Source organism: Morus notabilis, unplaced genomic scaffold, assembly GCF_000414095.1.
Source record: "Morus notabilis unplaced genomic scaffold, ASM41409v2 Scaffold348, whole genome shotgun sequence".
NCBI classification, from domain to species: Eukaryota; Viridiplantae; Streptophyta; class Magnoliopsida; order Rosales; family Moraceae; genus Morus; species Morus notabilis.
In genome coordinates this window covers 16,366-29,741 of record NW_010361555.1, presented here as the reverse complement: position 1 = coordinate 29,741, position 13,376 = coordinate 16,366, and the positions used below count along the sequence as shown (strand labels likewise).

The window sequence follows — 13,376 nt, the reverse complement described above, 5'->3', positions numbered from 1 at the left end:
AATATTGATAGAAGAGACTTAATAACTAGATGCGGCGTATTAGTGAATCATAAATGGAACTACTATTGTGCCATTTTGTGAATACGACCATGGTTTTCTAGCTTTGCAGTTCATTAATATGTTACTTTTCTTTTCGGATTATTTGTTTGTTTATCTGAGATGATTTATAACGTCAATATATCATGAAGATGTACAATCACATAGAAGAATGTTATTGAATTGACTGCGTGTGAACTTTTAGAATCGACTTATTGGACTTTTGGTTCATGGATTAGAATCATGTGATTAGAATAATTTTTGATTTACGTGTATTTTTTGTGAGAGAAAACACTGTAACGAATCATGAACCATGATTCAAATCATGATTTGAATCTTTCAACCAAACATCTATATTAGCGCGTTCGCCAGTATTCACAGTGCAAATATTTGTCGCAATATTTGTCTAAAAATTTGTGATAATATTATTTTTGTAATAAGTTGGTGTTTGACTGTAAATTTTTAATTTTCATATTGCTACTTTGAACTTTACCTTGAAATCAGCAGTCAAGTACCGCAACTTTACATGTTTACGTGAGATAAAGATTAGAATTTGTCACTTTTGCATTTATTATTTGACATGTGCACTCTATTAATATGATGTATTATTATTTAAACAGAAAATAATGTAATGGAGTCCACATATTATACAATAAAAAATGACAGAAAGTGTCAAAAAAGGTGACGTTAACATTTTTTATATATGTAAATGGCGCGGTGTTAAAATATTGTTGCATGACATAACGTGTCATTAATAAATGCGACAATAGTTCCTAATATAATACACATGATTTTTATTTTTTAGAAAGTAGAATGCACGTAAACTAGTACGTCTGTATATTCATAGAAGTTTTCTTAATTTTTGAATTTTGAATGTTCGGTGAAGAATTGGAAGTACTATTTTGTGCATCGGGAAAAATAGAAGAGCATGCTAGGTATATGTATACTACCATTCTAAGGAAGTATTACTTTCCAGCTAAAACCAAATATTAATTAGTTACTACGAACAACTTAATTACAGGTTAACACTATTTTCCAACAGCCGGTTTTGAAGTCTTTTTAGAACGGAAGTGATCGTGGCAAAGGGTGGCCTAATAGCAGCATCTTCATTCCATGATCGGCAAATGAGGTCAATGAGCTCCCCAAGTTGGCCATCGTCTTCTCGAAGTCTTGGCCTTAGATTACTCTCTACAACTTCCATGGCGATCTAGTATATGTACATAAAAATATTAATCAGTACACAAGAGTTTTTATGTCAATTTCATTCATCATTTTGATCATTACTTCTAACCCCTTCAACGAGGATTGTGAAATTAGGCTCTTTTTCTTTCCTTTTATGGAGGATCGAAATGTGAAGAGACTTAAGAGGCTCATTTAGTTCGCTAATTCAAATTTTTAATTCGAGTTGAGATATGATTTTATGTGAGAGCTTTTTACTATAGTAAAAAAGTTAGATATTGCTGTTTTTGAGAGCTTTTTACTGTAATAAAATTCGAATTCTAAACTCGAATTGGTGAAATGAACGGGACATCGTTTTCTTTTTCCCACAAAAGGTACAAAAATCCATAGAAATGACCATAATCTTATTAAAAGTATTTATAAGAGAAAATAGATAGTACTTTTGACTTCTAATACGTCTTGCCCCTTATCCTTAGCGCTAGCCTATTGTGCATAACTATTTTTCTTTTTTCTTTTTTCTTTTTAATTAGAGAGTGCTAGAGGAGTCACCGGAGTGACTCGAACTCTTAACCTCAATATTAGATGAAAACGGTGTGGATTTACCACAAACTAAACTTACTTACAACCACTTACTGTGCATAATTGTCGGACTATTTGTCTAATATATATATATGTATATATATGTATGTATATACCTTAGTGGGACCATAATCCAGCTCAATGTAGGGATATTCTCCGGTCATAAGCTCATTCAGTATAATACCGAAACTATAAACGTCACACTTTTCATTATAAGGCTCACATTTGATGACCTCCGGAGCCATATAGACATAAGTTCCTGAAAAGACAAAGCGATAAATGAACTGATGAACGATTAATCATGTTATATTGAGCGAAATAAATAATTATTAGGAATATACGATTTCAAGTAAAACAAAACAGAACGTATGTAAGAATGTTTCGGCAAAGGATATTAGGTGATAATGTGGGCGTGATAATATTTTAAAAAGATAAGGTGAGACATAACCCTGTGGAAAAGTAATTATATTAGCATGGGGATTATCATTAAAGTGCCGGATATTAATTGTTTTAATAAAAAAAAAAAAAGAAACAATAATAAAGACAATACTAGTTATTTTGGCCACGAGCTCAAAAATGGCCTGGACGAAAAAGTTTGGTTAATTTAGCTTCTTATCATTACTCCAATACTGAATAAAAAGAGTTTAAGATTGAAATCGAACCATTAATCTAAGGCATAACTGCATCTCCAACTCATGACATCAAAATAGTCTAACTTTCACATCAAAATAATGTAACTTCCACTTCAAAGACTAAATTCATCTCAAACTCATTACACCATTCTTAACACTAAAAAGAATATTCCATTTTATCTCTTTTTTTTTTTTAATATTCCTTTTGTATTCCTTATTATATTCTAAATTTGGTGTTGAGTGGAGTCCATTAAATTTGAGTTTCCATTGTTGCCCTTTCCATTCACATCAAAATGGCGTGAGAAATGGTACTCGGTTGGAGAATAGCTCCAACGCCATTCACGCTTTCCAACGGAGAAACTCTCAGTGTGCGTTTGGTAAATAGATCCAGAATCATGATTTTATATCTTGGTTTAGAATCAGTATTTGTTTACAATGATTCTGAATCATGATTCAGAATCAGTGTTTGGTTTAAATGATTCGGAATCTGATGTGATGTTTTAAACTTGCTCAAATCATGATTTTAAAACCACCCCCCTCTTGATTCAAGGTGATTCAAATCTCTGATTCTAAATCATGATTTGAACCCAAAATCATGAATCATGATTCTGATACTAGAATCATGATTAAAATCATCATGGTTTAAATTATCGTACCAAACGAACCCTAATAAAAAAATGTCGTGATTGAAACTCAGTTTTTTTATCTGTACATAACGTATACAATTATAAATTGCTATTCAATAACGCTAATTTGTTAATAATATATATTTTTGATAACTTATAGAAAATTAGAGATATATTATAAAGATGTTTCCTCATTAAAAAAAAAAAAAGTATAGATGGTAAAACAAATCAAAATTTGAAGCATGGTAAAATATGTAAAATTCACCAAAATACAAACCAAAAAAAAAAAAAAAAACTCGCCTGTTTCACCAGAGAGTGCCATCTCTTCTTCACTCAAAAACCGAGCGTGACCAAAATCCGCGACTCTCACGTGCAATGCATCGTCCAGAAAAATATTGCTGGGCTTCAGATCGCGGTGAAGAACTTTGGGCCTTTGGGCATGGAGATACTGCATGGCCTGAGCTATCTCCAAAGCCCGGCCCAATCTTTCTTTGAACTGAGGAAGCGGTGTAATCCTCTCCTTGATCCGCCTCTTATCAGGCCCATGAAGCCACTCCTCCAGTGTCATGCTCAAGAACTCAGTCACCGCCCACGCGCGGAATGGCGGGTCAAGGCACGCGCCCATCAGTTGGAGAACAAAACGGTGTCGTTGACACGCCAATGTCTCCATCTCTTGGGCGAAGAAGGCTACGCCTTTGTCGTTTGATTGGAAGAAATCGGGTCGTATGCATTTCACCGCCACATCAAGTCCGCGCCATGTTCCTCTGTGAATGTTGGCCGTACTTCCATGTCCTATTTTCTCTTGCAGCTCAATCTGCTCAATCATTAAACTCTAGTATCAATTTATTGGTTTTGCATAATTTAAAAGATTGTTTTATTAATTAACGTGCTAGTTAATTAACAAGTGTTGGTTTTCACCACACACAAAAAAAAAAAAAACAATTGCTGGTTTGCATTTTTCTATTTAAATTAATGAACAGTTTTATTATGTGGTTTATAAAGTGATATATGTATATATTATATTCTTCACAATGTTTCTTGGATTGTTTCAAGCATAGTTAAAGAATTTCTATCAATTCAATGACACATAATGTAATTCCTATATAAGGTTGTTTTTTTTTTTAAATTGTGATATGATACTTTTTTTTAGATAGTGCTATGCATGATTTAAATTAACAAAACAATGACAGTTTTATGTTTACCACATAATGTGATTTTAGTATGATTAAACTATGACATGTAGGGTCCGTTTAGATGTGACTTTATGTAAGAACTTCTTACTGCAGTAAAAAAGTTAAATGTGACTATTTTTTAGAGTTTTTTACTGTAACAAAACTCGAATTTTAAACTCGAATCGGTGAAATGAATGGAACCGTAACGTGATTGTAGGTTAGGTCTTGCAGTAAATCCATACTCTTACCTCCAATCTTAAGGTGAAGAGTTCGAATCTTTTTACAGTTATTATATATGTGTGTGTATATATATATATATATATATATATATGTGTGATATCTAATTATAAGCTAGGGGTGATGGACCTCATCTGGAGCAATGTACCAGCCATTTAGCTTGGCTACATCAATTAGAGAAGCAAGCTCCGAGTGTTGATGCAGGGGTGTTGGTGTTTGAGGAGTGGGAGGAGCATCTTTGTTTTGGACAATAAGATCCAAGAATCCATTTTCCTGCGCTATTTGAAGACAGTATCTCAGATAGTCTTGCGTTCTCTCCATCCTCTTCTTATAAATAAACCTGACTTCTTTCTGCCTTTCCACTTCTCTTTCTAGGTCTGCAACCTTTATGAGAGCAACAATGTTGTATCAATTCATAGCATTCACACATGGCATGTTTACTTACCAGATTAAAAAATGAAAGTAAGAAATGAGAGTCAATTTTATGTTTACTTGTTCTTTTTTATCCTGAAATAAGACTGAGATTGGTAGACCCCACTCAAATTTGAGATTGAGAAATAGGATTGACACTCCCATACCCCCATTGAGATTGAGACTCTCATTCTTAATATTAATATTAATTTACTATCATACCCTTATTTTACTTATAAATACACAATTAAAAATAAAAATTTTAATTTGAGTTTAATTTTTTTTTAAGTTTTATTCTAAAAGAATAAGCCTTTAGACATTTGAGTCTTCATCTTTAGGAAAAATAAAAATAAAATGCCTACAAGAACATTTGAAAAAGCGGGGTCCACGGAAACTGTTTTTTATAACTTGAGGCACAGTAATCAATGAGTATTGCACTAAACCCATTTAGCATGCTTAAAGCTTTTGTTTCATTTTACTATTGAAGTTCTAAATTTTGACTGTTAAAAATTATAATATTTAATTTTTTATATTATAGTTAAAATTTTTTTTAAAATGATACATTTTTATTGAAATTGAAAATTTGAATTCGCGAATATAATTGCATCAAATTTTAGCCCTAAATTAAAATTTAAACTCAAATTTTATAAACGAACATAAATTTAAATAAAATTTTAATTTGAGTTTAATTTTTTTTTAAGTTTTATTCTAAAAGAATAAGCCTTTAGACATTTGAGTCTTCATCTTTAGGAAAAATAAAAATAAAAAGCCTACAAGAACATTTGAAAAATCGGGGTCCACGGAAACTGTTTTTTATAACTTGAGGCACAGTAATCAATGAGTATTGCACTAAAACCCATTTAGCATGCTTAAAGCCTATGCTTCATTTTATCGATTGAGTTTTCAATTCTAAATTTTTACTGTTAAAATTTTTTAGAAAATATAATATTTAATTTTTTCTGTTATAGTTAAAAGCTTTTAAAAAATGTACATTTATACTTAAATTAAAAACTTGAATTCGTGAAGTGAACAATATCAAAGTGGGCCCAAATATTGTATATAACTTTATAGGTTATGCACATGGACTAGCCTGGCATTTTGACCATTTGACATTCCAAAGATGGGTGTTGTTCCCACAGAGTATTAATCACGGAATCGGAATTAAATAAATACATGCACTCGTGAACCTTAATATGCAAGCCATGCACATACATAGCCGTGGTCCAACATTTTGGTTAGACAAAGGAAGACCAACTAAAATGTGTGGTCCAAATTACCTGTTGCTCCAATGTGGAAGTTGGCTCATGATCACTCCGCTTTGTGGAAACAATTGAACCCATTTTCAAGCAGTCCTTAAGCCCCCGGCAACATCCGGAGGGCTGCGTGGTGGTTTTGCCGTGCTTCTGGCCCGGCGTTGAATTCTCCACCGCCGGTGACTGCCAAGACCTAGATTGAGTGGCCCTCATGGTGGAAGAAGAGAAAACTTAAGGAGGGTCCAGTGCTGATTATAACGCGGCACAGTTTTGTTGTTTAGCCCTTGTATGGGCGAAATTTCTTATGTGTAACACTTGATTAAACTCTTTAAAAATAACGTAATGCGTATGCAGATTAACGTTGTATTAAAGTTTTGATGGAATCGAGGGTGCAGATTATATGTAACCTTTTTGGGCGATTATGTCTATGAAGATTTGGACGTTCATTTGGAAGAGGAAATTGAATATGAAGGATGATATAATTGGGCGGTTTTCTCCACAACGTAAAGCACGGATAGGTACAAATATTGGACCACCATATATACATACTGTGGTCCTATCCAATATTATGAATATACTGATTTATAAGCAATATGATACGTTGGTCCATGCAGCAGGTGTAGTCGACAAAAATGAAGTTCCTTTTTGTTTGTTTCTTTTGATTTCTTTACATTCAATCATTTTAGAATTTTACCACTTGCCGTTTGAAAACAGATTCTTCCAGGTTTAATCTGGAATCCAAAATGTTAGAAACGTTTAAAAAGTTGTACCCTTGATAAAATTTTTGGCTTCATATGAACCTTATATATTAATGTGCTTGGAGGTGACGGAGGATCCCATTTATATATTACTTATAAGTTATGCTTTCTTCTTTTTATACCAAAGGATAATTACAATATAAAACATAAATCTTTACTTTGATTCAGGCCTAAGTTAGTTGGAATTGGATAGAATGCTCCAGAAAGAGAGTTATATATAACAAGTGCATGGATAAAACAGATATCTAGAATTCATTAATTATCTGTCACAAAACTGATGCCTAAGGACTAAATTGAAAATTTTACACAACTGAGGAATAATGGAGAGGCCGAAACGCCACATCAATGAGTTAAGCTTTCCATTTAAGCTTCGGCTAATTTGTTGCAATTAAATGTTCTTCACCAAGACCTGGTTGTGGCAGCTGTTAGCTGTACTTGCCCCCCAAATATCTTTGGTAGTAGAAAATAACGTGATAGCAAACCTTTTTTTTTTCCTCCTTACCATTAAATTGATGCAGCGGTTGGGATACATTTTGTTATTTCTCCTTTGAGGATGAATTTAAAGTTCGATATTCAAAACCCCACTCTAAAGTCTTGCCCGATCAATGTGCGGTGGTGGGCTTGTGGTAGTACTATAGTGAAACTAGACTCGTACTCTAACTAGAATTACATCAGGTCATTTCTATTATATTGGTTGGATATCAAGATCTCTATTATAGATCAAAAGAATAAAGAATAGGGATATCAAGATCTCTATTATAGATCAAAAGAATAAAGAATAGGGACGGGGTGACACTAACAATTATCTTTTTTTTTTTATTTTAAGGCATCGTTCATTTCACCGATTCGAGTTTTCAGTTTTAGATTTCTACATTTAAAAGTTTTCAGAAAATGTCACATTTAACTTTTTCTGCTACAGTTAAAAGCTCTTAGAAAATGTCACATCTCAACTCGAATTGAAAACTTAAATCTGCGAAGCGAACGAGACGTAACTTTCTACAACTAGCTTACAAGACAGATAATAAGATTTCATCTTCATGAGTCATGAGCATTGACCTGACCCTTTGTGGGAGAAAAGATAAAGAGAAACAAAAGCTGCTAAGGATGTTGTGGGAAACAAAATTCACCTAGGGATCGACAACGTTGAATCGCTTACGTTGCGTCAGGTAGTAAGCAAAGCAAGCAAAAGTGAGGACATCTAGAGTTGATTGTGGAGTGTGGACCATCGTTTACGCTCTTAGCTGAGCTGCTGAGGTGAGCCTTATTGTCATCTTTTACCCAATATTTGGACTAACTTCCAAAGAGATGAAAAGGGCTCGATCCAATTATGATGATCTATATATATATATATATATATATATGTGTGTGTGTGTGTGTGTGTGTCTAAAAGTCACATGGGGATTAAGATTTATTACTAGAAACTTTATTTGTATTAAGTTAGTCGCTCATTTCACTTTCTTTAACTAAGCAACAACAATCACTAGTAAATCATGTAACCATATGTATCGGTATGTCTAGTCATGTTGTTTCTTTTCTCATATATATAGATATATACATATACATATATATATATATATATATATATAATGCAAGGTATACATTAAAGATTTTTTTTTTCTAAAAGAAAGATGTTTAACTTGCTGAGTTCGTTAGTGAAAGAGTGTTAGTAATTTAAAAATAATGTCCTTCAACCATGGTACTTGTTCTTTCTCTCTGATTTGAAGTTATATGTACGGATCCATTTATCGCTTGTTGATAACAAGCTCGTTTTGTTAGAGGATTCGTTCTCTGATTCGAATCATAGTTCATAGTTCGTTACAGTATTTTCTCTCACAAAAAACACACGTAAATCGAAAATGATTTTAATTCATGAACCAAACGGGCTCTTAATAACCAGCATGCTTTGATGCTGCAAAGAATTTAGATGGTTACTTTTATTACCCCAATTGATAGAAAAATATTCCGCTTTCAATAAGGAAAAATACAAAATACAAAAGAAAAGTAATACTAATCTTCTTATTCTTTAATCTCTTCATTCCTCCTTTTTTGGTAATATTTGTGGCTATATTTATACTGCGCATGCAGTTTTTGTGCGCTTTTACTGTTGTACGTGAGATCATTTAAAACAACAATAACTAAGCTAGCAGTCTAGCATGGAAATGGAATATGTACATAGTATATCAATTATTATACGTATTATATATGCAAAACATGAAACGTCTGAACCGATGAATCCTCAAAGTATAGTGAATTTCGTGGTGTCACATATTATAATAGTTAGGTACCCTCCATTAATATTATTCCATTAATTACTAGTTTTACAAGATGTCTATGACCAAAGTTGTCTACCCAGCTAAGAAAAAATAAGTTGAATATCTCCCTCTGTATATATATACATATATATATTAGATTCATTTAAATACTGATCTCCAGCAAAAAGATTCATAACAAACTCTATTATACAAGAATTAACAGCATGAGAAAAAAAACTAACAACACTGTTTTTGTCACTCTCTACATTTATTGTTTGACACGTGAACTCTACTATCATGATACATTATTATTTAAATAGAAAATGAAATATTAGAGTGCACGTGTCAAATAATAAACACAGAGAGTGATATAAAAAATAGTGCTAACATTTCTCACCGGAGAAATAAAGAAAAATTATCTAAACCAATGTCGATGCTGTTCTTCTCAATGCATTTGAGGTGATACCGCCTAGGAAGTTAGGTTTTCTTTTTTATTCTCACCACAAACAATATTCTTCTCATCATTGCTGCCGGCAACTTCCCCACCCACACCAACTGTACGGAATATTTAACTTAAGGAAGCGTAGAGGAATGATCCTAATAAACAAATAACCTCATCTTCTTCCTTCATTAAACTTTATCTGAAACCCTTAATTACCCTTTAATTTCAATTAAAAAACTACTTTACAAGAGTTCAAACTATAAAGTACCCTGTTCAGAAATCATAAATTAACAGGCTAGCTAACTGCATAACTGCATTTTCTTGAATAAGTTAAGAATCCACCACCGCCTTAAATAAATATATATATATATATATAGCTTTGCTTTGTGTGTGTGTATATTTTTTAAATTTTCTAATCATAAGATCATGTTAAATTTTGACTAGAGAGCCAAATTTTCTTTTGGTGGGTCTCCCCCGCTAGCCATTGCACACCGTAATGACCCACTTCATGCTCGTCACGTACTAATTAATCTTATATAATTGATTGAACATTATTAAGTCTACTAACAATGAACTCTCCTAGGCATTTCTTTCCATGTATATTGTTCAAGCATGTTGATTTTCATATATTAAATCTAGTTATAGACTTCTACTCAGTCTTATATTGCTCATTAATTATTTCCCAAGTCGTTGTTTTCGGTAAAACTACAACGAATAATTTATATCCTTTGAAAATCATTTCAAGTGTTGTATATATATATCAATAATAATCTTATAAGCCTTCGTTACATGTCATGATATATATCCCATCATTTTGTAAAAATCATTTTGGTTAGGCTAAAGAGTTTACAATGTCTTTTGGGAAAGCAAGAATAATTAATGTGTCCCGGCTCGATCATTTACAACTTCTTCTTATGGTACCCAAAGTAGAAAAAAGTTATCATTACTATATGTGGCAGCGTACGCATCCGTAGCCTTTATGCTTTCGATTCATGACCAGCTCTACTAATTAAATGCCATTAAAAAGCCTTAAAATATGGGCTCCTTAGTAAGATCGATTTTTTTTTTTTTTCCAATTTAGTTTCTGCATAATAAATGTCGATAATTAATTAATTGTAAGTTATGATACGATGCTAACATAAAAAAGCTTTTGATGGTTGGCATATTCAACGGTGCACATGGTGCAAGAGATTCCTTTTCGTGCCAGAAAGAAATATATAATTCACGCATATCAATATATATATATATATATATAATATATAAATTCACGTAGGATTGTTTAACATATATTCTCAAATATTAGTTTATGTATATCTTAAAGGTTACGTGTTTCAGATCTTAGTTCTTAAATATGTAAAAGTACTAATCACCTCCACCGCACTAGCACACCCATCAAAATCTCCTCTTCCTTAAAATTGATATGTTTCGAATTCAGATATCTTCTTAAACGAAAGAGAAAAATAAAAAAATGAGTTATATATTGAGCGCATGAGATTGTAGTTGTTCTCTTTTTTAACACAAACTTCAAATGATGACTTGCCTAATTTACCGTTTTTCTTTCACACTAGGAATGAAACATTACAAGAAAAGTACTCTCGATAAATATGTTGCTACTTTTTTTTTCCCAATTAGTGGTGGCATGCTTCTGTACTTAGAATATGAATTAGTTAGTAACCCCACCATAGTAATTAATTATTTTCTTCTTTTAGGAGAGAGAGAGAGAGAGAGAGAGAGAGAGAGCCCTCTGCTGCCTTCATAAAGCACTCAACTAAAACCAGCTCTAAAAATCTTCAGTCCCATACGGATAGAATTATAGCAATTAGGACAAAAATATGAATCCACCTTCAAGAAATAACTGTTTTATTTGGCTGTATACAAGTATGTATTCCCTCTCTCATTATGTATTTTTGAGGACCACAGAAACATGCTTAAGTTTTGTCAAGTTTCTCTCATTACTATACTTTATGTGCGACATTGAATAATGAGCTACGTATACAAGACTTAAAGTAAATGCACCACATTCTTCTAAATTCTGGAAGAGTAATTCTTCTTGGCTTGTTTACTCCAAAAGGCTTGTAAAGTGATATAGGACAAAGTAGTGGATAAATTCTTGGGATCGATAGACATTTTTGTTTTTTTATCAGAAAACTACAATCATATTTGTTTTGTTATTATCTCAATCCATTTAGTCGATGAGCTTTAAAATATCACAAACTTTAGTTTTTATTTTAACTTTAATCATCCTCATCTATATGTTAAAAGGATGAGGACAAAATATGGATGATGTTCTGTTAATAGAGTATTATTTTTCGTCAACTTTACGTGCATAATGCTGTGCTATGTCAGTAGAGTGTTATTTTGTATCAACATCATATACATATTCTGTTATTTTCTTAACGGCTAACTAAGGGGTTATTCTTTTGCATTTTTGAGTTAGACATTCTTGAGTAAAGATTTTAAGTTGAGTTTGAGTTATAACTTGAGTTAAAATTATAACTTGAGTTTGTGTTTAGTTGTGTACATTTAAGTTATAGTTTGAGATAAGAATATTTTTAAGTTTCTGTTTGAGTGAGTCAAAACTTGAATTTATTTTTAGAGTATTTTAATAAAAATCCAATTGTGATGGAAAATTTTAATAGGATATATCGGTTGGGTTTTATTCGTTTTTTCGTTGTCAACGCATAGAAAAAAAATCATCTCAATCAGAATTAAAACGAAAAAATAATAGCATTTTTAAAAATAGAAAAAATATTATTCATTAATTTGAGTTCGAGTTTCTGAACTCGAGTTGAAGGGAAAACTTGAACTCAAGTTTTAATCCCAAACTCGAGTTCAAAGTTAAAAGAACGTGAACTTAAATAAAATTGTAACTCGAGTTACCTTTTTTTTGAGTTTTTATAGCTGCTGAACAGCTCCTAAGTGAAAGCTCTAAAATTAAAACTAAAATGAAGTGATAGATTGACCCTCTTTGTTTGTCCAATTCTAGATTTACTTGAAAGGAACGATGAATGAGCTAATAATTGAAATTTTGGCGTGGATGGACATAGGCACCCAAATCAAAACAATGTGTTGAAATATCTTTTGTTAATTTTCTTGGTTGTTGGGATTGGAATGCTTATGATGGCCTGAAGCTTAGGCAAGGTTCAAGTTGAGAGGGGCCAATATGCAAATCCAATTCCAGAGAAAGAAAGAATGAAAAAAATAAAAAATAAAAGAGGAAAGCAAAGTGCTTTAATGGTTCACTTTCTCTATTCCCATGGGCGAAGATCTGCCTTTCCCTTTACCATCACAACACCTCTCTTTCATCAATCTTGCTTGTCATTACGATCTCGAATCTTTCGTTTTCTTCCCTCCTCTTTTTCTTTCCTCTTCTTTTCTTTTCTTTTTTCCCCCATCCTGCTTCCTCTATCAAACTGTTCTGTCAGTATCTATCTGAATGTTTGATCATCAAGAATTTAACGCATCCCCACTTCTCCCTTTCTTTTTCAGAAATCAAAAACTCTCACTCACTTTTTCCTTTTCCTCTCTCTCTCTCTCTCTCTCTCTCTCTCTCTCTCTCTCTTCTTTGAAACCCCGTTTACCAACTTACATTTCTTTTCATATTACCTAAAGTACTATAAGTGGGAACAACAAATAGTCTTGCATCAGCAGCAAGATCAGCTAAAAAAACTATTCCTTCCAAAATATTTTATAAGATAAGATTATAAGATAGTCTATCATTGTCATCATCACAAAGTAAGAAATAATACATGGAGATTAAGGCCTAATTGTATCAGTAAAGAGAAATATTGGGCAAAAG

The 13,376-nt window shown here is 32.3% G+C and overlaps 1 protein-coding gene across 1 annotated transcript; it reads right to left on the bottom strand.

Annotated features, from left to right (window-relative positions):
- Positions 1-1,051: 1,051 nt before the first annotated feature.
- On the bottom strand, positions 1,052-6,338 carry LOC21401541 (serine/threonine-protein kinase STY8). Its single transcript, XM_024166909.1, has 5 exons — positions 6,150-6,338; positions 4,591-4,845; positions 3,353-3,866; positions 1,911-2,053; positions 1,052-1,243 (listed from the first exon to the last, which is right to left on the bottom strand). The coding sequence occupies exons 1-5, from the start codon at positions 6,336-6,338 to the stop codon at positions 1,052-1,054; spliced, it is 1,293 nt and encodes a 430-aa protein (XP_024022677.1).
- Positions 6,339-13,376: the final 7,038 nt, after the last annotated feature.

What these genes read in the sequence shown, in the direction of transcription:
- LOC21401541 (XM_024166909.1), bottom strand. Translation starts at nt 6,338, where the DNA reads ATGAGGGCCACTCAATCTAGGTCTTGGCAGTCACCGGCGGTGGAGAAT. An exon ending in CTTCCACATTGGAGCAACAG is followed by an intron (nt 4,846 to 6,149) that starts GTAATTTGGACC and finishes GCTCTCATAAAG; the next exon opens with GTTGCAGACCTAGAAAGAGA. An exon ending in GGCACTCTCTGGTGAAACAG is followed by an intron (nt 2,054 to 3,352) that starts GCGAGTTTTTTT and finishes TTGTCTTTTCAG; the next exon opens with GAACTTATGTCTATATGGCT.